This window comes from Mya arenaria, chromosome 16 (genome assembly GCF_026914265.1).
Source record: "Mya arenaria isolate MELC-2E11 chromosome 16, ASM2691426v1".
Classification (NCBI taxonomy): Eukaryota; Metazoa; Mollusca; class Bivalvia; order Myida; family Myidae; genus Mya; species Mya arenaria.
In genome coordinates, this window is record NC_069137.1 from 52,565,047 (window position 1) to 52,585,004 (window position 19,958).

Below are 19,958 nucleotides of genomic sequence, written 5' to 3' on the forward strand. Positions count from 1 at the left end.
GGAGTATCCACAAACCCACATGCAAGAAGTTTATGCCATATACTTTCGCTTTTGGGGTAGTGGCGTATGTCCAAAGATTGCACACCTATGTTACGCCCTTTTTACGTCAATTGCTGGACCCTCCCCTGTTTGGGTAGCAGCTATAGCAGATCTAATTATGATAAATACGAACAATTACGGATACATTGTTTCAGTAAATGTTCTACACCAGTGTATCAAATATCCGTCTCTCACAGCCACCCTTACATTTCCAAACAAATGTATTTTGCAGAGAATACAGAACAACTATAATTCTAAGGTGCATAATTTATGCACAGTCCCTTGTTACCAAGGCCTCCAGGTCCGGTGAATAGCGGGGACTTTCGGTCCAGCCAATTCCAAGTAAAATACCCGCGTTGCGGAGATAAACTGCTGGTAAAACCCCCGATAAAAGCCCATGCATGCACCCCGGGGACATCCTATGTAAGGCCCATTCCCCGAAAACAAACCCATCGCATTCACTCGGCACTGCGGGGCCACTTGGAAGGTAAACACACGGCTTATTTTTCTCCGCTATCCCTGTTATCCCGGAACCGGAGGGGGCGTGTTTAAAATTGACTGGTGCATTTTTAAAGAATGACGCGCATAGGCGTGTCTCCAAAATCTGCAATACGAGTGCATCGTAATATTTTGCTTTCTGGCCCACTGATGGTTGCGGTTATATTTTAACAACAGCTAGTGTCCCCTACTTGCTTCAATATATCGTTAATTATATATAACACGCGTTGAAAGTGTCAACCTCTCTCTTTTACAGCAATTTTAATGGCAAAACGTGTTTGACCAAATAGAACTTTGATCAAGTACATTAACCGCGTTGCCATAGCTGGCTACAGCTAATCGATAGTAAATATTCTACCCAGCGCCTTTAATGACTTATTTAAACACATTTCTTATACAAGTTAAGCCATTTTGAACCTGACTTTAAATCTATAAATACTCTTTGGAAGTTATTGAATTTCATATTGAAAACCATTTTGCAATAGATTAGCAAGTAAGCTAGAATTTGTCTTTCGGACGTGTTTTGAAATCATTCAATTGCATTACATTTGCTGTGTTAATTTCTTCGGAGATATTAGGAATATCAGTTCTTTTGAGGTATGAAAAGCTTTGATATATTACAATTCTCTCGACTTTCATTAAGCAAATATTTGCGACATTGGTAAATTATCAAGCCTTGATAAAATATCAACATATTTCGTTTTTTAATTAAATAATTTTGCATTTCTAATATATACTATACCAGCATACACAAGTTTATCTCCATTATACCTTAATTATATAAGCGGTACTTTACACGTTTCACATATAATAACCTTTGAAAATTACAATTAAATTTTGTAACCTAAGAACTTGATGCGGGCATGTTACAGCGTGGGGTGGGATGTGTCTTGTTACATCGTGGGACAGGATGCCTCTTGTTAGGTTGTAGGGTCATACTGCGCATACAGCGTGGGGCAGGATACCTCTTGTTAGGTTGTAGGGTCATAGTGCACAAACATTGGGGGCGGGGTGCCGCTTGTTAGGTTGTAGGGTCAAAGTGCGCATACAGCGTGGGGCAAGGTACCTCTTGTTAGGTTGTAGGGTCATAGTGCAAATACATTGGGGGCGGGGTGCCGCTTGTTAGGTTGTAGGGTCACAGTGTACATACATCGTGGGACAGGGTGCCGCTTGTTAGGTTGTAGGGTCAAAGTGCCCATACAGCGTGGGACAGGGTGCCGCTTGTTAGGTTGTAGGGCCACAACTAGTGTAAATACAACGTGGGGCAGGGTGGCGCTTGTTAGGTTGTAGAGTCATAGTGCGCATACAGCGTGGGGCAGGGTGCCTCTTGTTAGGTTGTAGAGTCATAGTGCGCATACAGCGTGGGGCAGGGTGCCTCTTGTTATGTTGTAGAGTCATAGTGCGCATACAGCGTGGGGCAGGGTGCCTCTTGTTATGTTGTAGAGTCATAATGCACATACAGCGTGGGACAGGGTGCCTCTTGTTATGTTGTAGAGTCATAGTGCGCATACAGCGTGGGGCAGGGTGCCTCTTGTTAGGTTGTAGAGTCATAGTGCGCATACAGCGTGGGGCAGGGTGCCTCTTGTTAGGTTGTAGAGTCATAGTGCGCATACAGCGTGGGGCAGGGTACCTCTTGTTATGTTGTAGAGTCATAGTGCACATACAGCGTGGGGCAGGGTGCCGCTTGTTAGGTTGTAGAGTCAAAGTGCCCATACAGCGTGGGGCAGGGTGCCTCTTGTTATGTTGTAGAGTCATAGTTGGCATACAGCGTGGGGCGGGGTGCCGCTTGTTAGGTTGTAGAGTCATAGTGGGTATACAGCGTGGGGCAGGGTGCCGCTTGTTAGGTTGTAGAGTCATAGTGGGTATACAGCGTGGGGCAGGGTGCCGCTTGTTAGGTTGTAGAGTCAAAGTGCCCATACAGCGTGGGGCAGGGTGCCTCTTGTTAGGTTTTAGAGTCATAGTGGGTATACAGCGTGGGGCAGGGTGCCGCTTGTTAGGTTGTAGGGTCATAGTGTGCATCCAGCGTGGGACAGGGTGCCTCTTGTTATGTTGTAGAGTCATAGTGCGCATACAGCGTGGGGCAGGGTGCCTCTTGTTAGGTTGTAGGGTCATAGTGCGCATACAGCGTGGGGCAGGGTGCCGCTTGTTATGTTGTAGGTTCATAGTGCGCATACAGCGTGGGGCAGGGTGCCTCTTGTTAGGTTGTAGAGTCATAGTGCGCACACAGCGTGTGGCAGGGTGCCTCTTGTTAGGTTGTAGAGTCATAGTGGGCACACAGCGTGTGGCAGGGTGCCTCTTGATAGGTTGTAGAGTCATAGTGCGCACACAGCGTGTGGCAGGGTGCCTCTTGTTAGGTTGTAGAGTCATAGTGCGCACACAGCGTGTGGCAGGGTGCCTCTTGATAGGTTGTAGAGTCATAGTGCGCACACAGCGTGTGGCAGGGTGCCTCTTGATAGGTTGTAGAGTCATAGTGCGCACACAGCGTGTGGCAGGGTGCCTCTTGTTAGGTTGTAGAGTCATAGTGCGCACACAGCGTGTGGCAGGGTGCCTCTTGATAGGTTGTAGAGTCATAGTGCGCACACAGCGTGTGGCAGGGTGCCTCTTGATAGGTTGTAGAGTCATAGTGCGCACACAGCGTGTGGCAGGGTGCCTCTTGATAGGTTGTAGAGTCATAGTGCGCATACAGCGTGGGGCAGGGTGCCTCTTGATAGGTTGTAGAGTCATAGTGCGCACACAGCGTGGGGCAGGGTACCTCTTGTTAGGTTGTAGAGTCATAGTGCGCATACAGCGTGGGGCAGGGTACCTCTTGTTAGGTTGTAGAGTCATAGTGCGCATACAGCGTGGGGCAGGGTACCTCTTGTTAGGTTGTAGAGTCATAGTGGGCACACAGCGTGTGGCAGGGTGCCTCTTGTTAGGTTGTAGAGTCATAGTGGGCACACAGCGTGTGGCAGGGTGCCTCTTGTTAGGTTGTAGAGTCATAGTGGGCACACAGCGTGTGGCAGGGTGCCTCTTGTTAGGTTGTAGAGTCATAGTGCGCATACAGCGTGGGGCAGGGTACCTCTTGTTAGGTTGTAGAGTCATAGTGCGCACACAGCGTGTGGCAGGGTACCTCTTGTTAGGTTGTAGAGTCATAGTGCGCACACAGCGTGTGGCAGGGTACCTCTTGTTAGGTTGTAGAGTCATAGTGCGCACACAGCGTGTGGCAGGGTACCTCTTGTTAGGTTGTAGAGTCATAGTGGGCACACAGCGTGTGGCAGGGTACCTCTTGTTAGGTTGTAGAGTCATAGTGCGCACACAGCGTGGGGCAGGGTACCTCTTGTTAGGTTGTAGAGTCATAGTGGGCACACAGCGTGTGGCAGGGTACCTCTTGTTAGGTTGTAGAGTCATAGTGCGCACACAGCGTGTGGCAGGGTGCCTCTTGATAGGTTGTAGAGTCATAGTGCGCACACAGCGTGTGGCAGGGTGCCTCTTGATAGGTTGTAGAGTCATAGTGCGCACACAGCGTGTGGCAGGGTGCCTCTTGTTAGGTTGTATGCGCACACAGCGTGTGGCAGGGTGCCTCTTGATAGGTTGTAGAGTCATAGTGCGCACACAGCGTGGGGCAGGGTGCCTCTTGATAGGTTGTAGAGTCATAGTGCGCATACAGCGTGGGGCAGGGTGCCTCTTGATAGGTTGTAGAGTCATAGTGCGCACACAGCGTGGGGCAGGGTACCTCTTGTTAGGTTGTAGAGTCATAGTGCGCACACAGCGTGTGGCAGGGTACCTCTTGTTAGGTTGTAGAGTCATAGTGCGCATACAGCGTGGGGCAGGGTACCTCTTGTTAGGTTGTAGAGTCATAGTGGGCACACAGCGTGGGGCAGGGTACCTCTTGTTAGGTTGTAGAGTCATAGTGCGCACACAGCGTGTGGCAGGGTGCCTCTTGTTAGGTTGTAGAGTCATAGTGGGCACACAGCGTGTGGCAGGGTACCTCTTGTTAGGTTGTAGAGTCATAGTGGGCACACAGCGTGTGGCAGGGTACCTCTTGTTAGGTTGTAGAGTCATAGTGGGCACACAGCGTGGGGCAGGGTGCCTCTTGTTAGGTTGTAGAGTCATAGTGGGCACACAGCGTGTGGCAGGGTACCTCTTGTTAGGTTGTAGAGTCATAGTGCGCATACAGCGTGGGGCAGGGTACCTCTTGTTAGGTTGTAGAGTCATAGTGCGCACACAGCGTGTGGCAGGGTGCCTCTTGTTAGGTTGTAGAGTCATAGTGCGCACACAGCGTGGGGCAGGGTGCCTCTTGTTAGGTTGTAGAGTCATAGTGCGCACACAGCGTGTGGCAGGGTACCTCTTGTTAGGTTGTAGAGTCATAGTGGGCACACAGCGTGTGGCAGGGTACCTCTTGTTAGGTTGTAGAGTCATAGTGGGCACACAGCGTGTGGCAGGGTACCTCTTGTTAGGTTGTAGAGTCATAGTGCGCACACAGCGTGTGGCAGGGTGCCTCTTGTTAGGTTGTAGAGTCATAGTGGGCACACAGCGTGTGGCAGGGTACCTCTTGTTAGGTTGTAGAGTCATAGTGGGCATACAGCGTGTGGCAGGGTACCTCTTGTTAGGTTGTAGAGTCATAGTGCGCATACAGCGTGGGGCAGGGTGCCTCTTGTTAGGTTGTAGAGTCATAGTGCGCACACAGCGTGTGGCAGGGTGCCTCTTGTTAGGTTGTAGAGTCATAGTGGGCACACAGCGTGGGGCAGGGTGCCTCTTGTTAGGTTGTAGGGCCATTGTGTACATACAGATGTAACCCTGGTTAGAGCCATCCTGGTTCTTTTACGTGCATCTGTATTTAGCGTTCCTCCCGGAAAACGGTTACCATCGTTAGAACTGAGATGGGATTTACCACAACTAAAGAATAATAAAGCTCTCTTTTTCTAGTGTCAATATTTATAAAAATCATTTATTAAAACCGATTAATTCGCCCTTTACACTAGCATATACCACGTGTTTCAACGTAATGTTAAACAAAGACATTTCCTGCTTTGGCGATTTTCTTTGCAACAATGGATGCTAAAAAATGATGACATAAAACAAGATTTTTATTATTTTAATGTGCACTTCGGATATCGGCAATGGTTTATGAAATCTTAATATGCCAAAATCTGGTCATTCAGGTTAGAATATACAATATATATAAAAGTTCACCTCAATTATAGCAATGCGTTGACTGAGATCTTAGACTCACTTAGTAGATTGATGGAATAATTGAGTGAATAATTGATTGATTAATCGATTGATTAAATTCTAAAATACAGGCTGGGCATTTAAATACTACCAATTTTTCTATTCATTTCTGGATTTAAAACTAAAAATGTATATATCAAAAACAACACGAAAGCCAAGAGAGACATATATTTCGTCACTAGACACGTAGGTTGTCTAAACCCTTAGATAAATATTTGTGCTTTCGATAATATCACGGTCGTCAATGTTTGGCCAATGATTGATTTAAACTTTATTTTTTCTCGCTCTTAAGGCTGCAGACTCACTGTACAGGCAAAGAATGCTTCTCGTGTTTACGAATAAAGAAATAAATAGCAGATCAAGAAATTTTAAGGCCTCTTGATATGCACGCATTGTCCGTCTACCTGATAGCAGAAACTGTCAACACACTCTTAAGTATGTTCAAACGACCCTAAACAATAACAAAACACATTCAAATGTTGAAAACTTTCGTTTTAATGTTGGCAAATTACGCAACAATTTAACATTGTGTGTGTATGTTACATACAAGCCTTCAGTTTTGTTTCTGTCATCGGTGTTTTTATTGCCACTAATTCTGTGATTGAAAATGGATATGGTCCTCGAAAAAAACAAAAACACCCGGCTTCAAATCCTGCTGGCGGTGGAATATGTTTTTCCATTATCTTTTTTTTTATTATAACTATATCTTGATATATGTGGGGTTTTTTTCTATTTTAAATCGGAAAAGTTAGATATGATTACTTCAAAACAGCCGATAAATAACCTTTAATCTCACCTCTGTTTATTGTTTTAAGTGAATGCATTGTTGAATAGATATAGAATTTCATTCCAAGATGTGCGTATAGAGCCGCAAAACATTACTTATTGTTCATAACCTTCATTGAATAAGTGTTTAAAAATTTTCAATCTATTTTTAAGAACCACTAAAAACATACACGACGACAAAAGATCGGTTTCACTCGCTCTGTCAGCTTTCAATGGAACTTTTTATAGTTCGATGATTGTTTTGTTTCTCAATTGTTTTGGTTTGTGCTCATAATATAAGCACCACGTTCACTTCCTCGTGCATAAATACCCGTGGCCATTTACAAATCCCACTCCCAAAGAAATACCAATAAGGAAAAGATTTTGCGATTAACTGAAAACGTAAAAAGCACGTCACATAGACATCAGGCGTGCACATGGCAGATAGCTAGGGGTCTTAAAACGGACTGTGGTTCCCGGCAGTCAGTATTTTATGCAGTCTAGACCCGGTGAGACAGCCACTAAGGAAATATTTACATGTCAATTTATTAACTTAGAATTAAAATAATTCATGATAATGTATACTTAACTCCTTGCGTGCCAGCTTCATTCATATGAGGAGTAACACGCTTTTCTAACAACTCCATTTAGCGCCGCTAAAATTTAGTGAGCTTTAACCTCGTTCCGTGTCGATAGCGACAAAAAGATGCGTGAAAAGATTGGTTAGCATGGAAACCGCGGGAGCACCTGTAAACTGTCATGGCCGTCGATGAAAAACAATAAATAATTGAAGGTGCTAATTCATTTTCATCCTCTGCAATTTGCGGATGTACATAGTTCATTGTTTTACTTTACTGTATACAAGTTTGCTTTTCTCACATTTGAAGTTATATTTCGTGCATATATATATGATACGAAGGCCTGAGGCTGAACATCATAATTTAAAAAAAATTGAATAACAACAACTTCGCTAGGTCAGGTGAACAATCATTTAAGCATTTGTGACTAGGCCAGATTTTCCCTGTAAAGTAAAGTTCTAATAACCTACTTTTAAGATAGCTGTCTTCATGCTGTGCTTCATGGCGGCCATAAAATAGCGTAACCACAGGCACTAGTCACATAATCAAATATTTGACAAAATCAGCCTATATATGTTTATTAAGATATTATAGTATATAGCCTGTATAGAACATTAAAAAAGTTTGTTTCAAGCACCTGTGGGCATAACAGTGTTATGTAAAAACTAAAGTTCAGATTGACATCTTGGTGATAGTGTGTTGTCATATGGTTGAATCTCATTATGTATTCTTAATCCTGCAATTTTCATGCTAAAAAACTTCCAGAACACTATATACAAACATTTCTTTTACCCTTATGGCATCAGACTATTGAACGCACTACAAAAAATGTACCAACTAATGCCAAAGATGCCGCATCTATTGGCAAGTTTAACAATATGACACAGACCATCCAGCTAGGATAGAAATTCAAAATATGGACTGTTTATTATGTTCTGTATAAAGTCTTTTCAAGGTTCTTGTTTTACATATGTACAGTCACTTAAGGTACAATAATACACCTGAGCTTGTATAATACCAGAAGAAGAAGAATATTTACTGTACACTGACCATGAACAATTCTATGAAGATGGCAAAAATAATTTCGCATACAAATATCTAAAATTCAACGTCAAAGTTTGTGGTGCTTAATCTGCCCCTTGTTCACAACAGTCCATATTATGATACACATAGCTGCCATAGAGTCCTATTGACCATTTTTATTCGAAGAATAAGGAGAGCTACATAAAATGTATACTGCTTACCCTGGCGTTGGCGTCACACTTTGGTTAAGGTTTTGAATGTAAGCACACATAGGTTAATTTCTCAGCAACCACTTGATGTATTGCATTTAGAATTTATGCAATGGTACTCAACCATGCAACCTACTTAATTAACCAAGTTAGATAACTCTAGTTTTCATTAAATGCAAATTATGGGCCTTTATAATTTGACTTAAATATAGCAATTCTGGCTAAGGTTTTGCATGTAACCATATTTAAGTCAATATCTCAGCAAACACATCATGTATTGCATTGAAACTTTAGATATGTATTTCCAACTATCTAACCTACTAAATTAATAGATATTATTATTAGTTCAATCTACATAAATAACCATCTAAGATAACTCTAGTTTGCATTAAATTCAAATAAAGGCATCATTCTAATCTAATTTAACACTGGTCCATGCATGTTTCGCCAAAACATTTCAATCCTTACACTAAAAAGTGGCGGAATAGTCGAGCGCGCTGTCTCTGTGACAGATCTTGTTGTTCATGGAAGACTCTTGGCGTCCATTGTTCATTTTGTTAATCAGTTTTTAAACAATCTGATAAAAATGTTTTTCTTTACAATTTTCAGCATTGAAACAGAATTCTACCCTCAAATTAGTTTTGTTCCTATTCTTACAAGAACAAATGAATGTACAAGCATATTTTTTTATATAATGCACATTTTTGTGATTGTGGCTTCCCTTGGCAGAATCTGTGTAGGGCTAGAATTCATGTCCTTGACTGCCATTACTGATTACCAAGGACAATGACTGAGAGTGTGGTTTCCACCTCTCAAGAAAGAGGTTTTGCCTTTTTTCATGGCCCCTCAAAATGGACATCAGTACTGGTTCCTACCCAGGAAAAAGACTTGAGGGTGATTCTTTAACTATCAGCCTGTGTCAAAATCAAGCTAAAAGTAATGAGTATAAACTAAAAACTATTCTGATAGTGCAGGGATGTTTATCTTGTATTGAATTGTGTGCTACCTTGAACAGATTTTACTTTTTGCCTAATGTGTAATAAGATTTGTACAAACAATATATTTTTTTGTAAATTTATACATTTCGTCATTCATATTGGTTTGCCAATTTTGATTTATTTTTTTCTAAATCTAGAATCAATTATGTTTATAATTCAACACTTAATGGTAAACCTGGCCTTTACTCCTGACGCGGTATAGTTTTTTTTGTTTTTTGTTTTTTCATGGACATTTCATTTATTCAAACAGTAAGTACAAAGTATATACAGATCAAACAAACTTAGATAGGTTGTCTGGTTAGCGCAGTGGTTAGCGCACTCGCTTCTCACCAAGGTGACCCGGGTTCCATTCCCGGCTTGGGCGCATGTGAGTTTGGTTAGTGGTCACCAAGTTGGACAAGTGGGTTTTCTCCGGGTACTCCGGTTTCCCCCACAACACAAGACCACACTCTCGCGCAACATCGTGTCAACGAGAGTGACTTAGTATAAGCTATCATAGTTTCCTTCACAATCGTTGTTAGATTTAAAGTAAACAATCTTACATTTATACATAAACATTTGCTAAATATTGTAGTTCTACTTTCTAAGTAATTAAAAAATAATTGGGTTTATTTCATAGTCATTAAAGATTACCATGTACAGTACAGTTCAAAGAATAGACAAAAACAACTACATATTTTTTAACAATTTCTAAGCTAATGATCTTATGTTGAGTGATAGTGGTTTAGCCTCAATCAATAATAAAGCGTTTTATATTATATCCCTTTAAATGCCGAAGAAATATCTAGGATTTCAATGAAAAGAAAAAAAAAGGAAGAAAAAAAATTAAATTAAAAAAAAGAACAAAAAACAACAAACACAGCAGGGCTTAGTTAATTGTAAATATGGTTGCAATGTGGACACAGTGATCAAATAGCGTTATTCTGATTTTCTGACACAGGACTTGAGGTGTTATAAATATAGTAAAACAAATAACACTTAAACTGTTATAAATAACAAAGGCCTTTTTAAGCCTTGAATATTTGTTTTTAATTGTATAACCGTTTTATTTCAGAACGCAGTCACTGTTGACCTGCCCATTAGAGACTCTCAGATAACATCAAATCATCCATCATGTCTGGATCAGTAAGTTATCTTTTGTAGAAGTTTTGTAAAAAAAATCAAAACATTTTAAAGGTTTCGAAACCTGTCTTACTCACTGGACATGTAACTTTTTAGTGGGACCATTTTTTTTTTTACAAATTTGACAATTTGCGGTAGACAAAAAATGAGTTTTGGTCTAAGGTAAAAGCTAAAAGTCCTTCGAGATGTCAGACATTTCAGTGCAATTAGAAATAAATCCTAGGTTATTTTGAATAGCTTTATAGCTTTTTTACCAGTTGATAGAAAAAGGAGAATGCATTTTTAGCAGACATTTGGATTTAATATGATTTTTATAAAGTATTCAAATTATCTATAATAGTACATTTTTTATATTTTAATTTTAATAATAAGCTTATCATTTTATCAAGCCATGGACAGTAACGTTCTATTTTGATGCCTGAAGACCTCATATCAGTTTGGTATCATTTAAGACAGCATTGCATAGTATCATACCGATAACATATACTGGTAATATGTGAAATAATAGTCTGAAAAAAACACCATTATTTATAGTTATTTTAGTTGGAATTTTTCTTCTTATTTCAACTGAATTTATATATGTGAAATTGTCCAAAAATCTAGTTTCCAATATACTTTTTCGATATGAATGTTACATATAATTTTTCTACCATAATAATATAGGGTCACCAGGTAATCACAATTATTGTACATTGGACACTTTGAATTAATCTTGGAGGGTGTATAAAAATATAATGCTTTTCTATTCCCCAATGCCAGTCAGGACCTAAGGTATTATGTTTATTCTTTTTGTTCGTAAGTGTTGTTTCAAAACTGTTCTTTTATGTTGTGGAAAAGATCCATGAATGAATAAAATAATAAACAAATAGAAAATGAAATAAGAAATATCATACCGGTAATAGTTATTTGTATTTTGTGAATAAAGCAACCATAACTTCAGGGCAATACTTTTAAGTCATCTTGACAATTTTTCCATGATTTCATATGTCATGGTGTTAAGGCATTTGTTCTTAATTCCACAGTTTGCATGAAGTATGGTTATTGTCATGTTAGTATTATTTGTATTTGTTGTTACATATAATGCACCTGTCATTGTTTTTCATTGAAATTAACACAAGCCCGCTAGTCCTGCACTGGTAAAATGTCTTCCGGGCTTGCTCAAATTCCAAATTTTGTAAAAAAAAAATTGATGCCAAGCAATAATATCAACATTTGGGCTTGTTCATCCAAAAGTCTAATTTGGATGACTGATTTAGGGCACTTTACTAACAGCTGGAAATTTGACAGACACAACCTTTAAACTGACTTTTTAGGAATATTATTTTGATTGCTGGAACTCCAAGGGTGGACAATGAGAGCGAAGAAAATGGAGTTTACATGTATGTAAAGACCTACTTTTAATGACATTTTTCAGGTTGACCAGAAGATGTTGACTCGTTACATTGAGTTGGAGAAGGAGGTCCAGCAGCTGGAGGTTCAAGGTGTCCTCAAGGTAATTGCGCCAGGCCAGGCCTCACCACTTAATTGACAGGTTTTTTTCTGAACAAATTGGTGTCGAAATTCAGCCAAATTCCAAGTGCTTGAATAATAAATTTTTTCCCTAATGTAAAAGTAACATTCCCAATTAGATTTTTGAAAAAATAAAACACCAAAAACACAATGCTTAAATACTGCATCTTGTATACTGAATTTTACATACTGAATAAATTGCTTTAAAAATTAACCAGTCTTGTCAGGTTGTCCGGTAATAGCACAGTGGTTAGCACACTCGCTTCTCACCTAGGTGACCTAAGTTTGTTCCCGGCTTGGGCTCGTGAGTTTGGTTTGTGTTCACCAAGCCGGACAAGTGGGTTTTCTCCGGGTTCTTCATTTTCACCCTCAACACAAGACCACACGCTCGTGTAATATCGTGACAACAAGAGTGATTGATATAATGTTGTAATAACTTGTTTCACAATTGTTGTAAAATGAATATTTTAAAACTAAAATAAACAGACAACCGTTCCAAAAGGGTTAGGAGGGTGTGGGGGGTAAAATATATACACACATATGATCAATATTTGTATACTCTCTGTATATGATATATTTCTTTACTCAGAAAATTGTAATTGCAGAAATTAAGCTCTACAAATTTTAAATCATATTTTGTAACTTAATTTTGATTTGGTACTTGTTTTTTTTGTTTGTCATTCTGAAGCATGATTGAAGCTAAATATATATTCAAATTGACATGGCCTTTATGTTGCAGAACTATGATGTTAAGAGGAAAGCTGCGGATGATGTGGCTGAGACTATCAAGTCTGTCGAGATCACAGTAAAACAGTTAGAAGAACAAACGTAAGACTTAAGTAACTATAGTTCATTGGGATGCAATAAATATGGTTCAAGTCAGAATGTTATACATGTAATTGCCAGGCGCACATGTAAAGCAAAGTCTATAACTCTGCATTTTAGAAATGTTCAGTTGTTTAACTGCAAATAGCCCAGATTTATTAGATACAGTTGAAATTGTCTTTTTGAGTCAGTTATCTAACCTATTTAGGATTAGTAGAAATATTCAATGTGATGCTGATATACAAAATATTGATAAAAGTAGAGAGGTATTAGTATTAGCTGTAAGCTATCTCCTCAACATTTGCATATCATGTATGTACCGGTAATATATATATGTGCTTAATGTACTTAATGAATATTGTTTAAACCAATATAAGGAGTGCTAAGTTATTCTTGTAGTATATATGCTTTCATATGATAAAAAGATACCTTTTTGAAATAAGAATTTAGAGAATTGTTTATATTTATTATATTTGATCGCCTCGAAATAAACCAGGAAGAAGGAGAAGGATGATGTCGACAGAACTGTTAAAAACAAATCACTCAAGGAATATTTCAAAGATGACGTACATTATCAGAGCGAGCTGAACAGAGAGCAGGTATTGATGGGTGATTTGTAGTTAAATGGGAGGTAACTCTCCATTCAGGGGCAAGTAATTCCTAATGCTTCCCTGAAAATGGGAGGTAACTCTCAATTCAGGGACAAGGAATTTCCAATACTTGCCTTAAAATGGGAGGTAGCTCTTATTTAAGGGGCAAGTAATTCCATTTGCTTGTCTGAAAATGGGAGGTAACTCTCAATTTAGGGACAAGTAATTCTTATTGCTTGCATGAATATGAGAGAAAAAACAATACTTGCCTGAAAATTTGTAGAAGAGCTGGAATCATTAGAAATTCTTATTTTTCTGGCTTTGATCTAGAATATGAAGCAGTTTTGAGTTTGAATCTTGTATTTTGTACAAAATTTAGTATTTTATTTCATGAAATTGAGTTTAATATGAAACTTTAGCCAGAAAAAAAAGAGTTCTTTAATGGATCTAAAGCTCTTAAAACCACATAATTATTGTTATATATTTATTGACCATATAAAATGCTTTGTTAGCGTCAAAGAGAAAAAGGATGTGGATAACTTGCTAAGGGGCAGCATTAAACAGACTTTGGAGAAGACTGGAAAAAACTACGAAAAAGAGTTGTCCAGAGAACAGGTTTTTGATTCACACAGGATTGAAATTTTAAAAGCATTTAAGTTTGGGTGACTGGAAGAAGCTACATAAGCTTATGAAGTTTGGCAAATTTGGTTGGAGTGAATGCACTTTTCATAGGGGTAATTTTAATTGTAAGGTAATATTACAGTCATATCTTTTTAAAGATATTTATATTAATGATTAAATGATATAAAGAATACTAAGAAAACAATGATTGGAACGTTACACTAAAGCATTAATTTTTTTTCTGTATCTTTTGCTTTAAATTCATCAAAAATTATTGACAGATAATGGTAAAATTACGTCTTAGTCCAATGATGTCACACCTTAAATGCTGTTATTGATATTCTTCCCAGCACTGTGTGGGTTTTTGTTAATTTCTTTTGCTGTGAAACAGAGCCAGTATTTATAGAACATCACGAGTGATGCCGCGAAATCAGGCCTCGAAATACTTGTAATTGTATATAAAATTGAATACAAAGAGTATAATATGTTCAACTCTATTCTCAGAACTACTAACTACTGTACTAACAAATTGTGCTTCTTCTCAATTAATTTATGATGAGACTTAAAATCATGTAAGAATATTTTGTTAAAAATAAGTTATATTTATATCATACAATATGCAGTGTTTTTCGATGAAATAGTTGTATATCATGATTTTCTTGTTCATTATTTGTCATGTATATACAGGGCTCCCCCTGGGTTCTAAAATGTTGTCGCCAATCAGTATATGATTTTAGAAAATAAAGGATCACAATTTAGGGATTCCAAAAAAAACAACCCCATCTTAAGTCATTTTCTAACTTAAGCCATTTTCTTAATTTAAGTATCTCGCTTGTCATATGGTACAAATACTTGATAGTATCAAAAATACTTAATTATCATACATTTTAGGTATTATATACAATTGTTTTGGTAAAAAATGATTATACTTTTCTTAAAAATTGACTATGAAAAAAATATGAATTTGTCTTAAGATAAGAAATGACTTAAGATGTTTTTATGAATACCATACCAGGCTTAAATGCGAGAAACAATGAAATTTAAAGTTGATAAACTAACTGTTTCATCAAGATATAATTCACTGTTTATTTTCAATAAACCACTAAAAAATAATCAAATAAAGCAGTCTTTAAACAGAATGATCAAAGAAATATTTGTAGATATTAGTTTGTTTTTTTAAGATAAATTTTGTGAATTGTGCAACCTCTTTTGTTAACAAATGAATCAGTAATCAAAATCGAAACAAAGAGCAATTTAATTTTATATGTTAATAAATTTCAAATGTTTTAACATTTGTCAAACGAAAATATATGTGAAGGACCATACAAAATCAATATAACACTACAATTAAGGGTGAAGATCTTTTTGTCTTTCAAGGTGCCTTCTTGTACTGTTAAGATATCCTGTATTTTTTTCTTAACAGTAAACTTCTGCTAAGTTGGCTTTTGGCTAGTTTGAGCATGCAAGCAATTTGATTAGTCAACAACAATTGTTGGATAAATTAATAATTGACCAAAGGATATTTTGGCTAACTGAAACCAAATTGGCTTTGCCTCTTCTTCGGTAAGAACAAAATCACTGTAATAGGTTGTTTTTTTTCTTTGGTTACGATTTAAGTGTAAAAATGTGGTCAAATTCCAGTGTGACAGTAATAGTAAATCTCAAATGTTTTTTTTAAAAATGATGTCATAGTTATTTTTTTTCAAAATTATCTGTTTAATATTTAAATATTTCAACCCACTATAAAATTGATAAATTATTCAAAGCTTTCCATTCCTATTAAAATAATATTGTTTAACAGATCATATGACTCATTTATAACCATGTCCTAACTTGACCTTTGTGACCTCTAGCATATCTTGTTTAAAACATTTAGAAAATGACTGAAAATTAGAGGAAAGAACAAAAATAATGATACATCATAAATACCTGCTTGATGTCCTACAGACACTTGATATAATCTCTTCTTAAACAAAGCAAAATTGTGACTGTACAAAACCTGCAGTACTCCTGTACTGGTCAAGTAGCTGAAATTATAAAATTGCCTATAGTTTTGTTCTCAATGATGCAATATTGCCTAAGAATACTTGTTTATGTTTTTTTTGTGAAGTTTAGATTTTTTAACCATGAATGTTATATTAAGTTCTCAGTTTGATGAATTTGTTAATTATTGTTCTTATACACAACATTCATTGTTAGCTAGTAAACTTTTAGGGTCATATACCATAATTGATGTTGCCATTGTGAAAAATGTACTTTATTTTCTAAACATTATACATTCTAAAACTATTTGTGTATAACCTTTCCCAGGAAGAATATCTGGAGGCTAAAAACAAGGAAGAGGTTGCCAAGCAACAGCTGCTCGACCTGAAGAACCAACATGCAGGCTTGACAGGCGAGGCCGCCTCTATCAAGGGACCTGCAGATCAGCTCAAGAGTAAATATGAAGAGAGGGACAAACTGCTCTGTAAGTGTAAATGTTTGGAAATTGTGTACCACATTGTACTGTAGATAATGCACTTGAATAGATTATATGGGAAAAAGTGAGAAAAATTGGGTAAATTTTACTAAAAACATTTCAGCACATGTAAAAGAGAACTAATTAATTTCAAGTCAATTAACACAATATTTTATAGTATGTTTCTTTAGCAATGATTTTAAACATATTCTTTGGATAATAACCTCGTACTTTCTTAAATGTGCTATTTGAATTTTGTACAGATGCTACCCTCATTGGGGCATTTTTGGTCTTTTACTGCATATTTTGTCAGATTTCAGATCTGAGAACAATGCATTGACTCAAAACTAATTGGGGGTAGGGGTGCTTGGGGTGGTTGTGGGGGAGCAGGAGCATTGACGCACCTCCCTCAGAAACATGAGTTTCAAACTGTAGTGTGGGGAGATTAAAGAAATTGTGTAATTTAACTAGAACACTTTGGCATTCTTGTCTAATATATGCTCATTTCTACCATTTAATCATGAAAAGAAGACAAATGTGGCATTAAATGATTTCTGAATTCCTTGCTGGTCTGAGTTGTAGCATGATTGAATTTCCATCTTTTCAGCTGATATATTTGGTGGAGAATACGGCAGTGACCTTGAAAACAAGCTGGAAGCCATGTACGATACCCTGATGGACCAAAAACAGCGTGTGAGCGTGGCGAACTACAAATGGACAAACGCACGCATCCTCCTGTATCATGCTGTCAACCAGCTTTCCCATGCTGTACAACGGTGGAAACAGATTATGACTGTGTAAGTATTAAGCATATGGTTTAAGCCAGTTTTAGAAAAGAGACTTGATGTAAAGGGCATATTGTTTATGGTTGTGAAGAACATAAATTTAACATAAAATGAGTAAAACGTGTTTAATTGTAGTTTGATTTTCTCCTGGCTCTATGGTTTGTGCAAACAAGAGTGACTTAGCGTAAGTTAATATAACTTTCATCACAAACATAAAAAATATACAGTGAAGAGGAAGCAACTTTAAGGGATAATATTTATGATAACATTTATAAACTTATATTCATGCTAATTTGTTGTACTTTTTGGGCAAAGTCATGAAAGATATAACACGAACAGTTATGAAATAAATTCATAGCTCCAATCACGTAATGTTACCTCAGAGCTCCACAGGATTCAATGAAACAAACATATAAGCATAAATATGCTGTTGTTTTAGCAAGTGTTATGACGGATATAGCATGATGACAGAATAACGGAAATCACCTCGTAGCGTGGATACAAAACCTCGCTGCATTCAAGCGTTACCTCAGAACTTGGGAAAATTCAGTAAAACAAATGTTTCTCTTTCAGCCAAAAATCAAAACAGAAAATAAAACCAATAGGACATGACAACAGAGTTACAAAACAACCTAATAGATGTGATATTAAACTAAATTCCAGTCACCTTAGCATTACCTCAAAGCTGGGGACTTCAATAAAACAAATATTTACTGGTATATACCCATAAGTAATGCTATTGTATCACTTTTAGCAAGGGGCATGAAAGATATAACATGACAACGGAGGTACGAAATAACCTCATAGCAGCGATACAAAACCTTCAATCTACACAACGCTACCTCTGTTCTATCGAGTTCCCATACTGTAAGGCCAATGAAATCGAGACCCTTACTAAAGCTACAAATAATATATACACAGGTAAGAGGGAATATGAGGGTAACTGTTGTTGACCGGTGTAAGTATGGTTTGTGCTGAGAGTATGTGAATTTAGAACTTGTGGGAATTGTTTGACGTTCTGCCGACAATGGGCCATGTGTGTAAAATTGAAAAATTAAATTAATTTAACCCTTAAGGAAAGATTTGAAAGGAATAGATAAATATTTTGCTGATATTTGAATGAAGGAGATTTACTTCAGCTGCTTTTTGATTGGCTATTTCAAACGATGCAAATTTATATAATAGAGTCTCAGGTTACGAAACATGACAGGCATGTGTAGAGGTGTTTTACTGAATTTGTTATCCAGGTACAATAATTCATACATTGTAAATGATTGTAATAAACAATAGCACATGGAAAGTGATGTTTGGGGATGACAGCGAGTCTACAAGTACAAGTTGAAAGAGAAAACAAATTTTAATCTCAACTGCATCTTTTCCTTGAACCTGTAGCTTCATGTACAAGTTCATGTACACTTGGCGTTTCACAACTTCAATGTTAACACCATGTCAAAATATATGGAAGAACAAAAGTCATGGAAGAAGAATGTTGCAAATTTAAAGTTGTATCTGAATAGTTCTCATATCTACCACCAGCTTACATCCATAAACTCTCAGCAAAACTGTCTTATACCAGTCAACATTATTGAAGTAGTTTTTTCATCATTTTCAACTTTCACTAACATTTATTTCCAGTGGCGACGATAATAATCTCAAGTACCTAATGGCAACAGAAGCCAGAAATAACAATGTTGCCGCTGTGCAGAATCTTGAGGCTTGCGCTCGCTATTTGGGCACTTCAATTGAGTTCCCATATTGCAAACCACAAGAATTGCAAACTTTGACCCTTGCCACTCAAAATATCTACATTGGTAAAAAATATGCACAGTGTTAAAGCAGATGTTTAGGTTGTATTTTTAAGGGCCTCCAATCCTTGACTGTGTGTTTGTGTTGGTATAAAGTTGCACAGCGTGAGCTTTTACTCTCATTCAGGGGTGGCTGCCTGATACAAGGAATTACAAGCAAAATGTCTTTCCAGTTTTATGGCCTACCCTACTTCAGTGTGTGTATACCACGTGATAAATTACGTCATATCTGCAACGTCGGAAGGCAACATTTTGCTTAAAATAAAGATTTTAAACAAAGATAACTTTTCTTTTACTACATAATTTTAAATGAAACAAAGGGCAGTCTATGTCGCTTAAAGAGCCCCGCCTTGGTTTCATTACCAGAGTTTGATAAGGTGATTAGTTTCATCAAGCACTTCGACAAACCTGTTTCCAAAATAATGCTTTGTCAGTGCTCCGTCAGATGGCTATTTTGTGAAAAGGTTTGTCGAACTGATTTAAGAAACTAAGCTCTCAATCAAACTCTGGTAAAAGACCGAATGCGGGGCTCCATAAGCGGCATAGACTGCGCTATGTTTCATTTAAAATGGTGAAGAAATAGTAAGTATACACACACTGTACTTTCTGACCTTAATCTTTGAATTGCTTACTGCTCTATTTCTCTTTTTGGAATTTTTGGTTAGTACCTTGCATGGGAAAGATGACACAATTATGTGCAGTATATATAGAGCACATTAGTTAACCGTGACTCTGTCAAAATGGCGAAGGTCCTAAAGCTGCACTCTCACAGATTGACCATTTTGACAATTTTTATTTTTTTGTCTTGGAATGAGCAAATCTTTGCATAAAAATCTTGAAACCAGCGATATAAGACTGGTGACAAAATATCAGATAGCATTTTTTAATATTTATGTTTGTAAATTGAAGTTTTGTGGCTAAA

The 19,958-nt window shown here is 37.4% G+C and overlaps 2 protein-coding genes across 8 annotated transcripts in view; one reads left to right on the forward strand and one right to left on the reverse strand.

Moving 5' to 3' along the window:
• Positions 1-975: 975 nt before the first annotated feature.
• LOC128222078 (uncharacterized) overlaps positions 976-19,958 on the forward strand; it is a 34,787-nt gene continuing 15,804 nt past the window's right edge. For 3 of the 7 annotated variants that reach the window (XM_052930883.1, XM_052930878.1, XM_052930884.1), the window contains exons 1-8: positions 976-1,134; positions 10,376-10,446; positions 11,858-11,935; positions 12,692-12,780; positions 13,880-13,982; positions 16,299-16,455; positions 17,054-17,243; positions 18,867-19,042. In XM_052930883.1, coding sequence (XP_052786843.1) covers positions 10,435-10,446; positions 11,858-11,935; positions 12,692-12,780; positions 13,880-13,982; positions 16,299-16,455; positions 17,054-17,243; positions 18,867-19,042 — 805 coding nt within the window. In that variant the 5' untranslated portion in view covers positions 976-1,134; positions 10,376-10,434. Of the gene's footprint in view, positions 1,135-7,274; positions 7,307-10,375; positions 10,447-11,857; positions 11,936-12,691; positions 12,781-13,273; positions 13,377-13,879; positions 13,983-16,298; positions 16,456-17,053; positions 17,244-17,985; positions 18,153-18,866; positions 19,043-19,958 lie in introns of those variants that run through there. The other 4 variants (XM_052930882.1, XM_052930879.1, XM_052930885.1 and 1 more) reach the window with 4 other exon arrangements.
• Positions 1,762-5,292, reverse strand: LOC128221799 (uncharacterized). Its single transcript, XM_052930400.1, has one exon. It carries the CDS (start codon positions 5,290-5,292, stop codon positions 1,762-1,764), a length of 3,531 nt encoding a protein of 1,176 aa, XP_052786360.1.